Source organism: Xenopus tropicalis, chromosome 4 (assembly GCF_000004195.4).
Source record: "Xenopus tropicalis strain Nigerian chromosome 4, UCB_Xtro_10.0, whole genome shotgun sequence".
Classification (NCBI taxonomy): Eukaryota; Metazoa; Chordata; class Amphibia; order Anura; family Pipidae; genus Xenopus; species Xenopus tropicalis.
Window position 1 is genome coordinate 150,902,666 of NC_030680.2, and position 21,318 is coordinate 150,923,983.

A 21,318-nucleotide genomic window follows, 5' to 3' on the forward strand; every position below is an offset into this window, starting at 1 on the left:
CCCCCCCCCCCCCTCTTTAAAACTCAAATTAGCCCCTGTTATGTAAGTGGGGCACTTCGGCTAAAGAGATGGCAGAAAAACAATTAACTGCAGTAATGATAATAACAGATACAAATGGATAATAAAGTGAGTGACTGTGACCATGAAGGCATGGGGGGGGGGGTAGAATTAAATTACCCCCCCCCCTCTCCTCCCTCATAGGGACACGCCCTGCAGAGAAATCACATAAACAGTGAAAGTTACAATAAAACAGAGATTCCCTATAATACTGCTCCACTCTTGTGATTGGCTGGCTGGCAGCCTGCTGCGGGAGCTGATTGGCTCCTCAAGAGAGAGTTCCCTGCGAGCTGATTGGCTTCTGAGGAGAGTGCTTTGGGCGGGGCTTGTGCCAAACTTGGGGGCTGCAGGCTGAGCAGTTGCTGGTGCTGCTCTGGGAATGAACCAAAAAGTTATTTTGTGAGGAAGTTTTTGTTTCTCAACTGACATCCCAGATCCCAGGGTGGAAGGGAAGGAATCCACCCCCCTTGGAGGCAGAAGAGCATGAACAGAATGACTGGCCCCAGGGCAGAGGGTGAGTCTAGGGGACTGTGGGGAAGGGGATGGGGGGCTGTTAGCATTGCACCCACCAGGGATCTGTGTAGCCCCAGCTTCTCAGAGGATGCTGGGAGTTGTAGTTCAGCAATAGCTGGGTATGTTGCACTGGGCACCCCCGCTACATACACTCCTTGCATCTGACTCGGAAGCCTCTGGGAACAGCCCCATTCTCATTACTGGTCATAAGATGTTTAACTATGAGTTAATTAGTTAATTCAGCTGTATATGGCTGCACACAGCCGGTGTAGGCTTCAGCTTCCATCTCAGTTAATTGCTAATTAGCCCCGCAGTGTGTAGGTTTAACGGTTCATATTTATCATATTCGTTTTTTCTTTTGTTTCTCTCTGTGATAAATGTGCCCAGTATGTGCCCAAGTGTAACAGGGGGTGTGATGGCAAAGCTTGGGGTGAAGTTGTCCTTTAATAGCCCCAGTATGATTGTCAGCTTCATTGGTGCTGGGACTGGTGTGCAAAAGAAATATACAAATGCTGAAAAGGATAGTTAATCTTTAAAGGGACACTGCCATGATGTTTATGGGGCTGTTTATCTCTAAATGACACTGTTACACAGCAAATAATTCCCTCTGCCATTTAATCTTTTATTCTTCAACCAACAAATGTATTTGTAGCTGTAATATTGGTGTGTAGGCGCCATCTCAGTGCCTTTTGCCTGAGTCTGAGCTTTCAGCCAGCGCTACACATTAGAACTGCTTTCAGCTAACCTATTGTTTCTCCTACTCCCATGTAACTGGAGGAGTCCCAAGCCGGACTTGGATTTCTTACTATTGAGTGCTATTCTGATACCTACTGGGAGCTGCTATCTTGCTCCCTTCCAATTGTTCTGCTGATCGGCTGCTGGGGGTGAAGGGGGGGGGGGATGATATCACTCCAACTTGCAGCGCAGCAGTAAAGTGTGAGTGAAGTCAGAGCACAGGTCACATGGCTGTGGCACCCTGGGAAATGAAGAATCTGGGTAGCCAGATTGAATTCATTCATAATCAACCCTGCAGCATCAGCTTCTATGACAGATGTGACCTCACTTCCTACTTGATGATTTCCCACGCCCCCTAAGCCTACCTCCTCCCCAACTCTAAAGGCCTGGATCATTACTGTTATAGGGCTGCTGCCCCTTCTGGGCAGGTACAGTAAGTACAGTATATAAAATATAACTGATGTATAGTCTGTAACGCATAAGAGATATCAGTGCAGCTTTTCTAGGGATATTCATTCGTAGGCTTCAGTTCCCCTTTAATCACACCTCTGGCCACGTGAGCGGAGCCTTTGTGCTGTGCGTATGACTGTGGGTCCCAGCCCTGCCCTAAGAGCATTTGGCCGCCCCGTTCCCTGTATTATCTGTGTCACGTTGTGCTGCTTATGTAACGTCCCTGTTTTCCTCTCTGATTCTCCCCGAGCGACACGTGAGATGCAATCGGATATTTTCTATTACGGTCCATTCGGGACAATCAGTAGGTTTCTCTGTGGGGTCCTGTTTATTGGTGCTACACTGTATCTAGCGCTGTGGCCCTTTAGGTATATTCCAGGTCATTAAAGGGTATGTCAAGCCCCACCCCCCCCCAGAAAAAGTTTGATTTTAACCTTTTATTTTCCTTTGTGTCACTGGTTCACCTTTGCATTAGCTTTTAATATGTTCTAACATGTCCTATTCCCAGCAACTTTGCAATTGGTCTTCATTATTTATTATTTCTATAGTTTTTCTACATCTTTCCAGCTTTCAAAAGCGCCAACAGTTGCTCTGAGACTAAAGCTTTTTTTTATTCCGTATCTTTTTTTACTCAGGCCCCCTCTTATTCATATTCCAGTCTCTCATCCAAGCCACTGCCTGGTTGCTAAGGTAAACAAGACCCTAGCAACCAGATAGCTGCTGAAATTCCAAACAGAGGAGCTGCCGAACAAGAAGGCAAATAACTGAAAAACCGCAAATGATAAATAAAGACCAATTGCAAGTTTGAATAGCTACATCATACTAAAAGTTAATTTGAAGGTGAACCACCCCTTTAACTTTCAGCACCTTACAATTTACAGTTAAAAGTGCAGTTATCCCTGTCAGTTCCTGCAGTGTTCAATGACTGTTGAAGAACCAGTACCTCAGGGGTTAATTCCCTATGCTGGAGGCCTGCCCAATCAGAAGGCTCCCTGTTTAAGGTTTCTTCTTCTCTTTTGCTGTTATTTGACTGCGCTGGGCACTATAGGGTCTAAACTCATATATATAGTTCATATATATATATATATATATATATATATATATATATATATATTAGTTTTTACTTTTAATATGTTATAGAATTGGTCAATTCTAAGCAACTTGGTCTTTATTATTTATTTGTTCAAGTTTTTGAATTATTTGCCTTCTTCTTCCAACTCTTTGCAGCTTTCAAATGGGGGTCACTGACCCCGGCAGCCAAACCCTATTGCTCTGTGAGGCTCCAGTTTTATTGTTATTGTTACTTTTTTCGGTTCAAGCCCTCTCCTATTCATATATCAGTCTCTCATTCAAACCACACCCTGGTTGCTAAGGTAGTTTGGATCCTAGCAACCAAATAGATGCTGAAACTCCAAATGGGAGATCTGCTGAACAAAAACAGAAATAATTATAAAACTACAAATAGTAAAAAAAATAAATAAAAATTAAGACCAATTGTAAACTGAACCAAAAACAAGTAAACAACCCCTTTAACGTAATGGCTTTCTGTGAGTATTTCCCATTTTGGGCTGGTCGTCCCTCTTCCATGACAAGTTGGGCGGCCATGTTCATTATTAAGAGCATCTCACTGAATGATCTCTCCCTGCCGCATAGGAACCAGATTGTACGTGGGATATTGGGAAGATCAGTATCTGGCGCAGCGCCGTAACATTTCCCTCTAAATAGCCCCCCCCCCCCCCAACTAAGCTTCTGGGTCCTAATTTCAGCATTTCATCATAATTTGTTGAATTCGGAACAGGAGAAGTAAAATCAGAATAACAGTGGGACAGATATATTGGGGCAAAGGTCGGTCTTCTGCAGCTCAGCGCCAGATTTAAACTGTAAGCTCTGTGGGCAAAGACACAGGGGGGGTTTAACAATAAATTGTTAGCTCTGCTGGGGGGCGGAGTAAGGAAATTACTTTCTGTAAGTAAGAATATTATCAAAATGAGGCTCCTCTCTGGCCCCTAGGAGGCGTGTCCCTGCGTAGGTGGGAGGAGCATTCCTAGTTCATGCTGCACGTGGGCGGTACTAAACGGCTGAATCCCAAAATAGTGGATTTGGTGCTTCACTAATAAATATATTTTATTGCCATCTTGGAGTCAGGAAGGAATTTTTTCCCCTCTGTGGCAAATTAGAGAGGCTTCAGATGGGGGTTTTTTGCCTTCCTCTGGATCAACTAGTAGTTAGGCAGGTTATATATAGGCATTATGGTTGAACTTGATGGACGTATGTCTTTTTTCAACCCAACTTACTATGTTACTATGTTACTATGTTGCTATGTTACTATGTTACTATGTTACTATGTTACTGTGTGTGTGTGTGTATATATATATATATATATACTCTCCCCCCACAGACCAGCCTGCGTCTCTGCGCTATGACATCACCTTATACCTGTGGGATATTCCGTTTATTCCACTATGACATCATCCTTTACCGGTGGAATATTCTATTTATTCCTTTTCTAACATCTGTCCCCGTGGAATATTCCAATTGTTACATCATGACACTCGTTTTCCCCCATGGAATATTCTATTTACTCTCCTTTCCCTACAGTCTATTTATTGCTCTCTATTCTCCTTATACTGATTGTAGGGGCCCAGTAACGTGCCGTGTAACTCCCAGACCAATAACTGGCAGCTCTTTCCTTGTTCTATACTTTTTTTTTTTCTAATTAAAGGGGAAGAAATGCTAAGAATAAGATGCAACAGAAAAAAATCCAGGTGGGTACTGGGCTGTATAAGGAGAGAATGCTACCTTAAAGGAGAACTAAAGCCCCACTAAAGAAGTCGGGCAGAAATGTTGTACATTATGTTTTGGGGTTCTGTACCAGCCTTAGGCCACTCCCCAAAGATGCCCCCAGTAGCCCCCCATCTCCTTTTCTGCTGATTCCCTGCACATACTCTGGGCTGCTGTCTGGCCCCTATATAGATAATATCTGCTTGAAAACCAGCCATATATTGATTGGACGGGTTTAAGTTCCATTGGAGGAGACCCATAAAGACTCATTGATACAATCCTCTTTCTATGGGTCTTAGGGCATTCTGTTAGATCCGGATTGGAATTAACAGTGAAATAAAATCCTATGATTATTTATAATGGGTAAAATCTTCCCCTTAGTGTCAGTAAATAGGCCCAATAGAGTGTAAGAGTAACTTTGAGTGGATGGGGTTTGGGGTGCAATACCATAGTTTGGCCAGTAGGCGTCCCTACTTGTTTGATGGAATCAGATTGGAAGGATTAAGCTGATTTTGCTGTACATAGACATTGGCACAATAACAGCAGTTACAGTTCCTTCTGTTTTGGGCTTGAATGAGTTAATATGTGACCAGTGTTCAAGGGGTTGTACACCTATAACCCATATCCCAGGTCTCTAGTTTGGCCCCTGATAATGGCCAGCCTGGTTACACGTCTCCTACACTCTGCCAGTTACACTCACTTCTGTTTTGGGCTTGAATGAGTTAATATCTATTAAAGGGATTGTTCATCTTTAAATTTACTTTTAATACGTTGTAGACGTTGATATTCTCAGACGATTTGCAATTGGTCTTCATTTTATATTTTTTTGGTTTTTCAGCTTTTTTGTTCAGCAGCTCTCCGTTTAGTATTTTTAGCAGCTATCTGGTTGCTAGGGTCTTTTTTTTACCATAGTAACCAGACAGTGGTTTATACGAGAGATGGGAATATGAATAGGGGAGGGCAATAAGTAATAAAAATGGACAATAATAATAAAATTGTAGCCTCACAGAGCAATAGGGTTTGGCTGCCGGGGTCAGTGACCCCCATTTGAAAGCTGCAAAGAGGCAGAAGAGAAAGGCTATAAATAATGAAGACCAACTGCAAAGTTAATGGAGTCCCTTTTAATCCCATAGTTCTCTAGGGCCACACAGGACAGCCAATTGCTCTCAGCACGTGGCTGAGATGGGACTATAACACCTATCCCAGGTCTCTAGTTTGGCCCCCGATAATGGCCAGCCTGGTCACATGTCTCCTACACTCTGCCAGTTACACTCCCACCCATACCCAGGGCACCGGGGGGGGGGGCATTGGCACCAATGAAGTTTTTGGTCAAAATGAATCACAAACCCCTCAGTCGTCTCTGGCTCCGCCCCAATTGTGACTTCTAGGGGCCCCGGCTCCGCACCCTCAGGGCCTCATTAAGGGCGAGTATATCCTATAGTAATACATCACTGTTACTTTCATCTTGTTGTTTTATGTTGGGCTCCGCTAACCTGCCCGGGGGAGGGGCCACTGATGGATTAAAGGCTAAGGAAAAGCCTGAGTCAGATTTTTGTTCACTGGGGGGAGGGTCTCTTATTCCGCTTCCCTGCAGGTCTTTGTAGTAGGAGTCCTCCGTTGCTAGGAGACCATAGATAATATGCTCTATATTTTCATACAGCCCCCCCCCCAAAATTTTTGAGACTTGTTGTAAGAAGTTTCTTAATATTTTCACTCTCTGTATATTTGTATTTATACATATGGGTAGGGGGTGCCATAGTGTTTCCCTTAGACAGTACAGTATGGGGGTACAGCTTATTGTGTGCCCAGAACATTCCTTCTCTGTATATTTGTATTTATACATATGGGTAGGAGGTGCCATAGTGTTTCCCTTAGACAGTACAGTATGGGGGTACAGCTTATTGTGTGCCCAGAACATCCCTTCTCTGTATATTTGTATTTATACATATGGGTAGGGGGTGCCATAGTGTTTCCCTTAGACAGTACAGTATGGGGGTACAGCTTATTGTGTGCCCAGAACATTCCCTCTCTGTATATTTGTATTTATACATATGGGTAGGGGGTGCCATAGTGTTTCCCTTAGACAGTACAGTATGGGGGTACAGCTTATTGTGTGCCCAGAACATTCCTTCTCTGTATATTTGTATTTATACATATGGGTAGGGGTGCCATAGTGTTTCCTTAGACAGTACAGTATGGGGGTACAGCTTATTGTGTGCCCAGAACATTCCTTCTCTGTATATTTGTATTTATACATATGGGTAGGGGTGCCATAGTGTTTCCCTTAGACAGTACAGTATGGGGGTACAGCTTATTGTGTGCCCAGAACATTCCTTCTCTGTATATTTGTATTTATACATATGGGTAGGGGTGCCATAGTGTTTCCCTTAGACAGTACAGTATGGGGGTACAGCTTATTGTGTGCCCAGAACATTCCTTCTCTGTATATTTGTATTTATACATATGGGTAGGGGGTGCCATAGTGTTTCCCTTAGACAGTACAGTATGGGGGTGGGGCTTATTGTGTGCCCAGAACATTCCTTTTCTGTATATTTGTATTTATACATATGGGTAGGGGGTGCCATAGTGTTTCCCTTAGACAGTACAGTATGAGGGTACAGCTTATTGTGTGCCCAGAACATTCCTTCTCTGTATATTTGTATTTATACATATGGGTAGGGGGTGCCATAGTGTTTCCCTTAGACAGTACAGTATGGGGGTACAGCTTATTGTGTGCCCAGAACATTCCTTCTCTGTATATTTGTATTTATACATATGGGTAGGAGGTGCCATAGTGTTTCCCTTAGACAGTACAGTATGGGGGTGGGGCTTATTGTGTGCCCAGAACATTCCTTCTCTGTATATTTGTATTTATACATATGGATAGGAGGTGCCATAGTGTTTCCCTTAGACAGTACAGTATGGGGGTACAGCTTATTGTGTGCCCAGAACATTCCTTCTCTGTATATTTGTATTTATACATATGGGTAGGGGGTGCCATAGTGTTTCCCTTAGACAGTACAGTATGGGGGTACAGCTTATTGTGTGCCCAGAACATTCCTTCTCTGTATATTTGTATTTATACATATGGGTAGGAGGTGCCATAGTGTTTCCCACATGCGGGTACATGGCTGTTAGTGTAGGAATGAGAGAGCAATAACAGGTTCCAGAAGAATTGATGTTTGCTAGTATCACACATGAGGGTGTGAATTACATATTGAGAGGGTTCAGGCCTGATGGCATCACATACGAGAGTGCAAGATTTGTTCGTCTCAGTTGAATGTGCAGCACAGCTTCTTGATTGGCTGGCAGTGTTGCAGGTGAGTGTGCAAGCTATTGGGGTGCAGGCTGTGGGTGAGTGTACAAGCTATGGGGGTGCAGGTGGGGGTGCAAGCTATTGGGGTGCAGGCTGTGGGTGAGTGTGCAAGCTATGGGGGTGCAGGCTGTGGGTGAGTGTGCAAGCTATGGGGGTGCAGGTGGGGGTGCAAGCTATGGGGGTGCAGGCTGTGGGTGAGTGTGCAAGCTATGGGGGTGCAGGTGGGGGTGCAAGCTATTGGGGTGCAGGCTGTGGGTGAGTGTGCAAGCTATGGGGGTGCAGGCTGTGGGTGAGTGTGCAAGCTATGGGGGTGCAGGTGGGGGTGCAAGCTATGGGGGTGCAAGCTATGGGGGTGCAGGTGAGTGTGCAAGCTATGGGGGTGCAAGCTATGGGGGTGCAGGTGAGTGTGCAAGCTATGGGGGTGCAAGCTATGGGGGTGCAGGTGAGTGTGCAAGCTATGGGGGTGCAGGTGAGTGTGCAAGCTATGGGGGTGCAGGTGAGTGTGCAAGCTATGGGGGTGCAAGCTATGGGGGTGCAGGTGAGTGTGCAAGCTATGGGGGTGCAGGTGAGTGTGCAAGCTATGGGGGTGCAGGTTGGGGTGCAAGCTATGGGGGTGCAGGCTGTGGGTGAGTGTGCAAGCTATGGGGGTGCAGGTGGGGTGCAAGCTATGGGGTGCAGGCTGTGGGTGAGTGTGCAAGCTATGGGGGTGCAGGTGGGGGTGCAAGCTATGGGGGTGCAGGCTGTGGGTGAGTGTACAAGCTATGGGGGTGCAGGTGGGGGTGCAAGCTATTGGGGTGCAGGCTGTGGGTGAGTGTGCAAGCTATGGGGGTGCAGGCTGTGGGTGAGTGTGCAAGCTATGGGGGTGCAGGTGGGGGTGCAAGCTATGGGGGTGCAAGCTATGGGGGTGCAGGTGAGTGTGCAAGCTATGGGGGTGCAAGCTATGGGGGTGCAGGTGAGTGTGCAAGCTATGGGGGTGCAAGCTATGGGGGTGCAGGTGAGTGTGCAAGCTATGGGGGTGCAGGTGAGTGTGCAAGCTATGGGGGTGCAGGTGAGTGTGCAAGCTATGGGGGTGCAAGCTATGGGGGTGCAGGTGAGTGTGCAAGCTATGGGGGTGCAGGTGAGTGTGCAAGCTATGGGGGTGCAGGTGAGTGTGCAAGCTATGGGGGTGCAGGTGAGTGTGCAAGCTATGGGGGTGCAGGTTGGGGTGCAAGCTATGGGGGTGCAGGCTGTGGGTGAGTGTGCAAGCTATGGGGGTGCAGGTGAGTGTGCAAGCTATGGGGGTGCAGGTGGGGGTGCCTGTGTGACAGACAAGATCCTTACTGTCAGTTCATCCCCTCAGCCGGTGCCTTTTCCTCTCTGCTCAGTGGCTGCTTTTGTCATCCCTCCCCCCCCCCCCCCCGCACACTTATTTCCATGGCAACACCAGGGAGGCTTGCTGCCTGCTCGCTGCTCCCAGTCTCCCATCCCAGGGCTGCCTGCTCAGGGCTCAGTGAGGCGGCGGGGGCACCGGGACCCTCTGGGAAGCAGCACAACCTTCAAATGACCCAGAGGGGAGACTGGGCGACCATTCCGGGCATCAGGATTCAGGGTGGCAGTGGGTACCTGGCAGATGGTGCAGTGACAGGGGTAAGTACCAGCAGCCCAATGGCTACAGATCCACATTTAGCCTTTATTTGTGTGGGGGGGGGGGGGAAATGTGAAAAATGTCTCCTTTCTCTCTCGCTGCCAAGCAGCCAAGGGCACCGGCCCCCCATCTCTGCAGCTGGTACTCTGCTTCCTGCTCTGGCTCCTGGGGGATGCTGGGAAATGTAGTTGGCTGGGGACACACCTGTCTGTAGGCTCTGGGTAACATGATCCAGATAGAAATGAATGGGATCCCACAGGCTTGGGAATATATATATATACAGAGTGCCGCACACACAGGGACTTTAAAAAAAGAACAAAATCTTTATTATTCCAACGTTTCCAACACTAAATGTGTTCTTCTTCAGGGACAAACCAGATATATATATATATATTATACAGTATATACACGCTACACCTAATAGTAATACTGATAGTAACGAGGCTGCAAATAGAGCTCCCATTTCACGTGCCCTTCAGAATGTCAGCTCTGCGGTCCAGCGGGAAATGGCTACTGCATTGCTATGGCAACAGGCTAAATGCTTCTCTATTGAATCCTCTATTATCCTTATACACTCTCTCCGGGGAGGCGCCGGCAGCGTGTCCTTCATTTCCAGGAATCGCTGGCTGAGCCGGGAGTTGTGAAGCCGGAACTTCCCCCCATACGATTGGTCTGTGCCGCAAAGTGCCGGAGCGCCGCGCCGGGGGGGGTGTACTGTGTGTTGCTGCTATATATGCACGGGAAATGCAACTAAAGGGGAAGTTTACCTTCAAATGAACAGATTCAGCTTTGCAGTTGGTCTTTATTCATGTTACTTGTATTTGTTTGTGGCTCTGTTCTGCCTCGACCAATGATCATGCAGCTAAATTGCTGCACATAGCACATTCAAATGAATGGTTGTTAGGCAACTCAGCCTAGCAACCAGCACTTTAACCCTATTAGCGCTACAGGTTGTAGGTAGCACCTTTGTGCCAACGCCGTACGTGTTGTAAAAGTTGGTGATTTTCACTTCTAAACCCTCATTTGTGTACAAAACATAGGAAGCTAGTAGGTGAGGTTGAAAAAAGACCCCCGGCCATTTGGGAAATGCAGAATCCCTGTTCCTTGGCACTTCAATGGCTTTGTAGATCCCGAATGATTCCCGTTTCCCTTAACGATGGGTTAATTCTGCAGGGGGAGTTGCCTTGACAACCAGAGACCCTAAGTTGGATTTTATGGGGGAGATAATGAAAGTTTTTACCCTTTTTCTGGTGTCTATTATTTTCCCATAGTGAGACCTCTCACAGCTGCAAGGGCTGATGGGAATCCAAGTCTCGCCTTGCCTGACGCTCTACACGTCTCTCGGGCCGGGGGGCCGGGGGGCCGCTCTGCCTACACCAGGCCTGTGATTTGTGTTTATATATATATATATATATATATATGTTATACAGTTTGGTTATTTCCCTATAATCGGAGCTTAGTGATGTCATTTCTGTCACATGACTGTGATTTATAAAGGTGAATAGTGTAGTGGCAATGGGGGGAATAGGAGCAATGAGATATTGATCGTCTAGTTATGTCTGGTTGGTGAGAGTGCTGCGCTCTATAGACCGCAGGAAGTTGAATGGGGATCGTTGCAGTCGGTGACTGGGCAGTTTGGCCTGGGAGGGGTAAATGTGATGGGTTTGGGGAGGGTGTAAAAAGGATCAATAAAATCTGCCCTGATAGCAGCTGCTGCCAATCAGGATTCAGCTTACACATGAACGCTTTGATTGACAGGCCTGTACCCCTAGAGATTTAGTTTTCCCCAGTGGGTCCCTGGCCAAACTGGCCGAACTTCCCTCCTCTTTTCCTTATAATATCAGGTCTGTGCCGGGGGCACATCTGTCAGCCCAGCGGGGCAGCAGCCAATCAGAAGTGAGCTCTAATTCTATAAACATTTGCACGTGTGTGTGTGTACATGTAAGTACCCACCCATGTGTCCGTACGTGTGTGTGTGTCGGTACAGATATTATATGTTATAGGGGCACCAAATGCCAAGGCCAAACACTGTGCCCTCCAAACTTACCCCCCTGGCACCCTGGGACTGGAAATGCCAAGGCCAAACACTGTGCCCTCCAAGCTTGCCCCCCTGGTACCCTGGGACTGGAAATGCCAAGGCCAAACACTGTGCCCTCCAAACTTGCCCCCCTGGCACCCTGGGACTGGAAATGCCAAGGCCAAACACTGTGCCCTCCAAGCTTGCCCCCCTGGCACCCTGGGACTGGGAGTTGAATTGGTGAGGGGCAAGGGGTACTGGGGGGGGAGGGAATACTGGTGGGATAATAGAAAGTAAATTACATTTCCCAGCAGAGAGGAATTCCCGGCGCCGCTGTTTTGCCAGATCTTTTTGCCTATAATCTGCCGACTGACCTACTTTATATGGGAGAGAGATCTGCCCCACACTCCCTAATCTGCCCCACACTCCCTAATCTGCCCCACACTCCCTAATCTGCCCGATTACATTAATACACAGATCAGCACATTTCTTAGCGTGGTTCCTTCTTTACTGTACAATTACAGCCCCCCTGGCATTCCCAGTACCCAGAGGCACAAACAGCCCCCCAGCCCAATAAATAGTGACTGTCTGTGGCACCTTACAGCCCCCCTGGCATTCCCAGTACCCAGAGGCACAAACAGCCCCCCAGCCCAATAAATAGTGACTGTCTGTGGCACCTTACAGCCCCCCCGGCATTCCCAGTACCCAGAGGCACAAACAGCCCCCCCCAGCCCAATAAATAGTGACTGTCTGTGGCACCTTACAGCCCCCCCGGCATTCCCAGTACCCAGAGGCACAAACAGCCCCCCCCCCCAGCCCAATAAATAGTGACTGTCTGTGGCACCTTACAGCCCCCCTGGCATTCCCAGTACCCAGAGGCACAAACAGCCCCCCACCAGCCCAATAAATAGTGACTGTCTGTGGCACCTTACACCCCCCTGGCATTCCCAGTACCCAGAGGCACAAACAGCCCCCCCCCAGCCCAATAAATAGTGACTGTCTGTGGCACCTTACAGCCCCCCCTGGCATTCCCAGTACCCAGAGGCACAAACAGCCCCCCCCCCCCAGCCCAATAAATAGTGACTGTCTGTGGCACCTTACAGCCCCCCTGGCATTCCCAGTACCCAGAGGCACAAACAGCCCCCCCCCCAGCCCAATAAATAGTGACTGTCTGTGGCACCTTACAGCCCCCCTGGCATTCCCAGTACCCAGAGGCACAAACAGCCCCCCAGCCCAATAAATAGTGACTGTCTGTGGCACCTTACAGCCCCCTGGCATTCCCAGTACCCAGAGGCACAAACAGCCCCCCAGCCCAATAAATAGTGACTGTCTGTGGCACCTTACAGCCCCCCTGGCATTCCCAGTACCCAGAGGCACAAACAGCCCCCCCCCAGCCCAATAAATAGTGACTGTCTGTGGCACCTTACAGCCCCCCTGGCATTCCCAGTACCCAGAGGCACAAACAGCCCCCCCCCCAGCCCAATAAATAGTGACTGTCTGTGGCACCTTACAGCCCCCCCGGCATTCCCAGTACCCAGAGGCACAAACAGCCCCCCCCCCCAGCCCAATAAATAGTGACTGTCTGTGGCACCTTACAGCCCCCTGGCATTCCCAGTACCCAGAGGCACAAACAGCCCCCCCCCCAGCCCAATAAATAGTGACTGTCTGTGGCACCTTACACCCCCCTGGCATTCCCAGTACCCAGAGGCACAAACAGCCCCCCCCCAGCCCAATAAATAGTGACTGTCTGTGGCACCTTACAGCCCCCCTGGCATTCCCAGTACCCAGAGGCACAAACAGCCCCCCAGCCCAATAAATAGTGACTGTCTGTGGCACCTTACAGCCCCCTGGCATTCCCAGTACCCAGAGGCACAAACAGCCCCCCCAGCCCAATAAATAGTGACTGTCTGTGGCACCTTACAGCCCCCCCGGCATTCCCAGTACCCAGAGGCACAAACAGCCCCCCCCCCCAGCCCAATAAATAGTGACTGTCTGTGGCACCTTACAGCCCCCCTGGCATTCCCAGTACCCAGAGGCACAAACAGCCCCCCCCAGCCCAATAAATAGTGACTGTCTGTGGCACCTTACAGCCCCCCTGGCATTCCCAGTACCCAGAGGCACAAACAGCCCCCCCCAGCCCAATAAATAGTGACTGTCTGTGGCACCTTACAGCCCCCCTGGCATTCCCAGTACCCAGAGGCACAAACAGCCCCCCCCAGCCCAATAAATAGTGACTGTCTGTGGCACCTTACAGCCCCCCTGGCATTCCCAGTACCCAGAGGCACAAACAGCCCCCCAGCCCAATAAATAGTGACTGTCTGTGGCACCTTACAGCCCCCTGGCATTCCCAGTACCCAGAGGCACAAACAGCCCCCCCAGCCCAATAAATAGTGACTGTCTGTGGCACCTTACAGCCCCCCCGGCATTCCCAGTACCCAGAGGCACAAACAGCCCCCCCAGCCCAATAAATAGTGACTGTCTGTGGCACCTTACAGCCCCCCTGGCATTCCCAGTACCCAGAGGCACAAACAGCCCCCCCCAGCCCAATAAATAGTGACTGTCTGTGGCACCTTACAGCCCCCCTGGCATTCCCAGTACCCAGAGGCACAAACAGCCCCCCCCCAGCCCAATAAATAGTGACTGTCTGTGGCACCTTACAGCCCCCTGGCATTCCCAGTACCCAGAGGCACAAACAGCCCCCCCAGCCCAATAAATAGTGACTGTCTGTGGCACCTTACAGCCCCCCTGGCATTCCCAGTACCCAGAGGCACAAACAGCCCCCCCCCCCCCAGCCCAATAAATAGTGACTAGTGTCTGTGGCAGAACATTTGTTGGTGCCGTATCAGTGCGACACGACCTGGTTCTCGAGCCGACACAGCTCGGAACATCCCATTGGGCAATACTGTATCCTGTGCTGTTATCTTGTTGGCCTGAGTGTTGTAAGATCCATATTTCCTGAGCATAATCGACAGGGCCGGCAGGGCCCAGACCCGATTCCTGCTGGACACTCCTGGGCTGCCGGTCTCCCTCCCTTGATGCACTGAAGGTAAGTTTAATTTATGTGGAGATGTGGAGGCCGCAGTGGGGGGCCCCTTGAGGGGGTGCAGCCCCAGTACAAGCAGTGGGTGGGACTAGAACACCTATGGAAGCTTACAGGGGGCATGAAGACTAAAGGCGGCCATACAAGGGACGATAAAAGCTGGTGATGGGCAGAGTTGGCAGTTTATCAGCCTGTGTATGGGGCCCTCTGGCCTACATGACCAATATCTGGGTGAAATTTGGGGAGATGTTGATCGGGCAGGATTGATTTTCCTATTGGGTCAGGAACCAGATCTGCATGTTAATGCTGTCTTCAATCCTTGGGCTAAACAATCTCATCAACCTCATGCCTCCCATCTCAAGGTGGGAAAATCAAGGAAAGATCCGTTTATTTTCAGCTAACCTATTGTTTCTCCTACTCCCATGTAACTGGAGGAGTCCCAAGCCGGACTTGGATTTCTTACTAATGAGTGCTATTCTGATACCTACTGGGAGCTGCTATCTTGCTCCCTTCCCATTGTTCTGCTGATCGGCTGCTGAGGGTGAGGGGGGGGGGGGGATATCACTCCAACTTGCAGCGCAGCAGTAAAGTGTGCCTGAGTCTGAGCTTTCAGCCAGCACTACACATCAGAACTGCTTTCAGCTAACCTATTGTTTCTCCTACTCCCATGTAACTGGAGGAGTCCCAAGCCGGACTTGGATTTCTTACTATTGAGTGCTATTCTGATACCTACTGGGAGCTGCTATCTTGCTCCCTTCCCATTGTTCTGCTGATCGGCTGCTGGGGATGAGGGGGGGGGGGGATATCACTCCAACTTGCAGCGCAGCAGTAAAGTGTGCCTGAGTCTGAGCTTTCAGCCAGCGCTACACATTAGAACTGCTTTCAGCTAACCTATTGTTTCTCCTACTCCCATGTAACTGGAGGAGTCCCAAGCCGGACTTGGATTTCTTACTATTGAGTGCTATTCTGATACCTACTGGGAGCTGCTATCTTGCTCCCTTCCCATTGTTCTGCTGATCGGCTGCTGGGGGTGAGGGGGGGATATCACTCCAACTTGCAGCGCAGCAGTAAAGTGTGCCTGAGTCTGAGCTTTCAGCCAGCGCTACACATTTGAACTGCTTTCAGCTAACCTATTGTTTCTCCTACTCCCATGTAACTGGAGGAGTCCCAAGCCGGACTTGGATTTCTTACTACTGAGTGCTATTCTGATACCTACTGGGAGCTGCTATCTTGCTCCCTTCCCATTGCAAATCCAATTACCTATGAAACTCAATAGAGTTGCTGGCTGTACGGGGCCCAGTATGGGGCCGGGGGGGGGGCTGGGGGGGTGAGTAGGAATTAGAGATGGTGCAGCTCAGTTCCCAGTGTTTATATCGTTGCTGACATGTTGGAATCGCCAACGCCCGCGCAGTTAAACCAAACCTTTCTGCTTAAAGGGACATGTCCTTGAGAGAGATCCCACGGGCCAGTCGAGCAGTAACGGCCTGGAATAATGATTGTATCTGGGGTTAAGCAGGAGGTCAGTGGAGCAGTTAAAGGATCTGAGTAGGATTTACTAGTCAGCCGGGCAGGGTACATTGTGCAGATATGAATCATATAAACACACAGGAATTTGCTGAGACTCCATTTAGGCCTGTGAGTTGGATGGGAAATAAAATCAAGAAGCTGCTTAAAGGCAAAGTATCACCTCACCTTCAGCTATTGGTTATTCGACTCCGACCCGGTGGATCGGGGAGGCCCAACCGTTGGTCAGAGCCGCCATTGGCTCATAACAAGGTTACGGATAAAGGAAAATATCTGTGTATTCAGCACTAAGCTCAGCCTAATTCTATAAGAGGGGCTTTCAGGCTACTGGGACGGCAGGTGGGGGGGTCAGGCTGCATTCATTGGTGGGGTTTAGTGGGCGGGGCGTTGCGGGGATGTCCTCTTGTTTATATCTGTAGCAGTAGATATTGGGCATTGCGTTAGCTGCTGATCCCCATTGTAGGAACGGCGCCCAGAGAGCTTGTTAGAGAAACAAGGAGAGGGGGTTACAGACCAGGCCATTTCCCTATGGGACCGAACTGTAAATTATATCCTTATAAACGGTGCTTAGTGATGTCATCAGTTATAATCGGAGCTTAGTGATGTCATTTCTGCTACAGATTGTTGCCACGGATCGAAGGGTCAGGGCAGGACCTGCGTCTGGGGGTGTCGGAGCTTTGAAAGGGTTAACAGTAGCGAAACTACCAGTGTCCCCTCTCTGTTTTTATTGGTCTTCTTATTGCCAAGGCCATAAAGTACCGACTGTGTACAGAATGCGTTGGAACGTCTGTAAAGGTGGCCCTACACCGGCAGATATAAGCCCATTGGAGTCATTTAGCCCAAGCCGGCAGCTGACCGATGGGCCTCCCCGATCATTAACTGCCTGAAAATCGGGCAGTTGTTGAGGACAACTGCCCAAGTGTCAGATTGAGGACCACACCAGCTCATTATCGTTGTAATTTGCCAAACGATCGAAATAGCCCAATAATGCCCAGAGGTGGAAAGATCGGGCAACCTCGCTAAACAAGCAAATCTTGGAAGCAGCCAATCCCAGGGAAGCAGCCAATCCCAGGGAAGCAGCCAATACCAGCAATCCCAGGGAAGCAGCCAATCACAGGGAGCAGCCAATCCCAGCAATCCCAGGGAAGCAGCTAATCACAGGGAGCAGCCAATCCCAGCAATCCCAGGGAAGCAGCCAATCCCAGGGAAGCAGCCAATACCAGCAATCCCAGGGAAGCAGCTAATCACAGGGAGCAGCCAATCCCAGCAATCCCAGGGAAGCAGCCAATCACAGGGAGCGGAGCAGCCAATCCCAGCAATCCCAGGGAAGCAGCCAATCCCAGGGAAGCAGCCAATCCCAGCAATCCCAGGGAAGCAGCCAATCCCAGGGAAGCAGCCAATCCCAGCGAAGCAGCCAATCCCAGCAATCCCAGGGAAGCAGCCAATCCCAGGGAAGCAGCCAATCCCAGCCATCCCAGGGAAGCAGCCAATCCCAGGGAAGCAGCCAATCCCAGGGAAGCAGCCAATCCCAGCAATCCCAGGGAAGCAGCCAATCCCAGGGAAGCAGCCAATCCCAGGGAAGCAGCCAATCCCAGGGAAGCAGCCAATCCCAGCAATCCCAGGGAAGCAGCCAATCCCAGGGAAGCAGCCAATCCCAGCCATCCCAGGGAAGCAGCCAATCCCAGGGAAGCAGCCAATCCCAGGGAAGCAGCCAATCCCAGCAATCCCAGGGAAGCAGCCAATCCCAGCAATCCCAGGGAAGCAGCCAATCCCAGGGAAGCAGCCAATCCCAGCAATCCCAGGGAAGCAGCCAATCCCAGGGAAGCAGCCAATCCCAGCAATCCCAGGGAAGCAGCCAATCCCAGGGAAGCAGCCAATCCCAGCCATCCCAGGGAAGCAGCCAATCCCAGGGAAGCAGCCAATCCCAGGGAAGCAGCCAATCCCAGGGAGCTTGCCGGGGGTGTTAGTGCTCATCAACTGGACCAACGTAATAAAGTAATTAAGCATGGAAACCTAGAATTGCCACCTTTTGCAATGGGGAAGCAGGGGGTGGGGCTGGTGAGGTTTCAGGGCGGGACTGTGGTGTCAGGGCGGGGTTATGATGTGGCAATCGGCTAATAATGTCTTAATCTGGACATCTGGATGGGCAGTTTTCACCCGGGCAGCCCTTCTGAAAACATTTTTCATGAAAACAAAAATGACCACCAGAGGGTGAGCCAGAGGGGCATCAATAAACGCAAATATGCACATTAATGCGGCTCGTTTGGGCAAACAATTATAATTCTAAACCCTATGTATAAACAGGTCATGTGATCCCTTTAGACAGAGAAGTCCAGCCAATCACTGATCTGTCCCCGGCTCACTGTAACCTGACACCTGTCTGGGCCCTTGTGTTACTAAACATGGCCGTCTCATTACTGCTTGGGAAGCGATTGCTGTCTCGCGCTCTCGGGGATGTCTGACCCAGAACAACAGAACTTTGTTCCTGATTTAGTCCTGTGCCCCGGGGTCCAATAGAAACGTTTTATTGTAGTGTCCCTTTAAGGGTTAACATGACATACTCCGGGACCAATGATAGGCTGCTCCTCCGCCAGAATCCGCCATAGAACTCCCCGCAGAGAAGAGACTGTGAGAGACAGATAAGAGCCTCGTGCAGTCAGGAGTGTCTCCGGCTCTATTGATCCGTCTCTCAGGGTCGATGCTTTCCTGCTATCATGGCCGCACTCCGGCTTTATGGGAACGTTACACGGGGTCCCAGGAGGGGATCTCTGGCTGTTCCTGCTGGATTAGTCCCTATGGAATCCCTTAGCCTGTCCTGCCCGAGTACTGATGGGTATCGCGGCCTCGGGGGAAACGGCTCTGTTTGTACAGTAAATATATTTATTCTGCTTCCGGAATTATCTACTGAGGCTTCCGATACCAGCGGGGGAGTCGAACTACAACTAAAACCTCTCCCATAATTCAACTCTATTTGTTATTTAGTTATTTGTGTGTTTGTCCCTCTCCTGTTACAGGGTTTCAGGAGTCAGATCCGGGTCTGTAGAGGAGCCCATACACTGTAAGATCCGCTCATTGGGTGAGGTTGCCAATGGTTGGGCAGATCTTCTCCCGATATCCCTGCCTACAGGTGGGGCTAATTCAGTCGTTTGGCCCTAGGGCAGGGGTGGGCAAACTTTTTGGCTCAGGGGCCACATTGACTTACAGATGGGCCGGGATTGGACCAGCCGGGCCGTTACGGCGTTTCCATTCGTCAGTCCCCAGGCCCGGATTTAGAAGACCAATGGGCTCCTCTTAAGACCCTATGTGGCCCCCGATCCGACGGAAAAATCAAACCTGCCCAATCGAGATACGGCCGGTTTCAGGTTGGGGAGGCCCATTGGAGGGTTTCCATATTGGCAATTGGTCAGCTTTAATCGGTTGCCTTCTGCTACATTGCCTCAGGAGTCAGATCCAGCAGAAAGATTTGGGCGAATCCAAAATAAGGATTTGCTTTTGCACCAAATGTTGACGGTGCTTTCCGAATTTTTGCTGTTTTTGCTTTGTAGTTGGTATTTAGCCAAATCCGCGAAGGCAGTGGGGGCCATTGGGGAGTGCAGGGGCCCCGGGCAGAAGCCCCAGTAGGCCCTGCCCCCCCCCCAGTCCGACCCTGCCCCTGCCGACACATGGGCCTTCGCCATTGGATGGTCACTGTTTATGGAGATTGAAGCATAAGAGATTGGGGGCCCCAAAGCCCTTCCCTGCTGAGGGCCCCATTTAGCCTTTATCAGTTGTTAATAGGTGGGAAGCCTGAGGGTCCCGACCCCGCCCGCTACTCCCAGTTGGTTCAGCCCGCGCCGTACATAGATCCCTAATTAGCGGTATTACTGTACATAGATCCCTAATTAGCGGTATTACTGTACATAGATCCCTAATTAGCGGTATTACTGTACATAGATCCCTAATTAGCGGTATTACTGTACATAGATCCCTAATTAGCGGTATTACTGTACATAGATCCCTAATTAGCGGTATTTACCCACGCAGCCAGACTCAGCGGGATTTTCACCCGCCCCTGGGGATTGTGGGTAGGAATATTCAAATGTGCTGATTATGCCTTCAGCCTGCCCCCCCTCTGTGCAAAGTGAACCCCCCTAAAGCCAATGAAGCAACGCCCCGTCTGTGGTTCGGGGGGGGGGGGGCTGTAATTATTATTCTGTTTATAGAGAGAAGGAAACAGACTGAAGCTTATTCTCACGCTCTATAAATATAATGAACTTTCCCGGAGCCGCAGGGAGTCACAAGCAGAACGGGGGGGGGGGGGGGCTATTCTAAGGTGATTGGAAAGCAAACGGGGCTGGGGGGGCTGTACGGCCCGTGTGTAACTTCCCCCTGACTCCCCCCCCATCCCTCTATCTATCATCTATCTATGATCTTATCTATCTATCTCTCTTCCTATCTATCTGTCTGTCTATCTGTTTGTCTATCTATCTATATATGATTATTTGAATGTATCTATGAGTTGAGCTATTGGGTGAAGGAACATAAGAGGTTTGGGCCCCCCCGTGACCCAGTAGAACAAAGTTAACCCCCGAGTAGGACAGAGTTCCCTCTCCCACAGGCTCAGAACTGATAGAAATGATTTTTCCGACCAATGACCCTTTGTAGTGGAATCTGTAACGTGTATAACTAGATTATCTCTCCCTTATTATTATTATTTCTCCCTCGGTGACATTACCGGTTGGTTATCCCTTCCCAGTATTTCTCCCTCGGTGACATTACCGGTTGGTTATCCCTTCCCAGTATTTCTCCCTCGGTGACATTACCGGTTGGTTATTCCTTCCCAGTATTTCTCCCTCGGTGACATTACCGGTTGGTTTGCCGGTTGGTTATCCCTTCCCAGTATTTCTCCCTCGGTGACATTACCGGTTGGTTTGCCGGTTGGTTATCCCTTCCCAGTATTTCTCCCTCGGTGACATTACCGGTTGGTTATCCCTTCCCAGTATTTCTCCCTCGGTGACATTACCGGTTGGTTATCCCTTCCCAGTATTTCTCCCTCGGTGACATTACCGGTTGGTTATCCCTTCCCAGTATTTCTCCCTCGGTGACATTACCGGTTGGTTATTCCTTCCCAGTATTTCTCCCTCGGTGACATTACTGGTTGGTTTGCCGGTTGGTTATCCCTTCCCAGTATTTCTCCCTCGGTGACATTACCGGTTGGTTATTCCTTCCCAGTATTTCTCCCTCGGTGACATTACCGGTTGGTTTGCCGGTTGGTTATTCCT

General features: G+C 49.7%; 1 protein-coding gene across 2 annotated transcripts in view; it reads left to right on the forward strand.

The window, feature by feature from the left end:
• Positions 1 to 358: 358 nt before the first annotated feature.
• The window catches only part of fgd3 (FYVE, RhoGEF and PH domain containing 3), a 78,859-nt gene continuing 57,899 nt past the window's right edge, over positions 359 to 21,318 (forward strand). The window contains exon 1 of one of the 2 annotated variants that reach the window (XM_004914180.4): positions 359 to 571. In XM_004914180.4, coding sequence (XP_004914237.2) covers positions 541 to 571 — 31 coding nt within the window. In that variant the 5' untranslated portion in view covers positions 359 to 540. Of the gene's footprint in view, positions 572 to 9,351; positions 9,479 to 21,318 lie in introns of those variants that run through there. The other variant, XM_012961791.3, reaches the window with a different exon arrangement.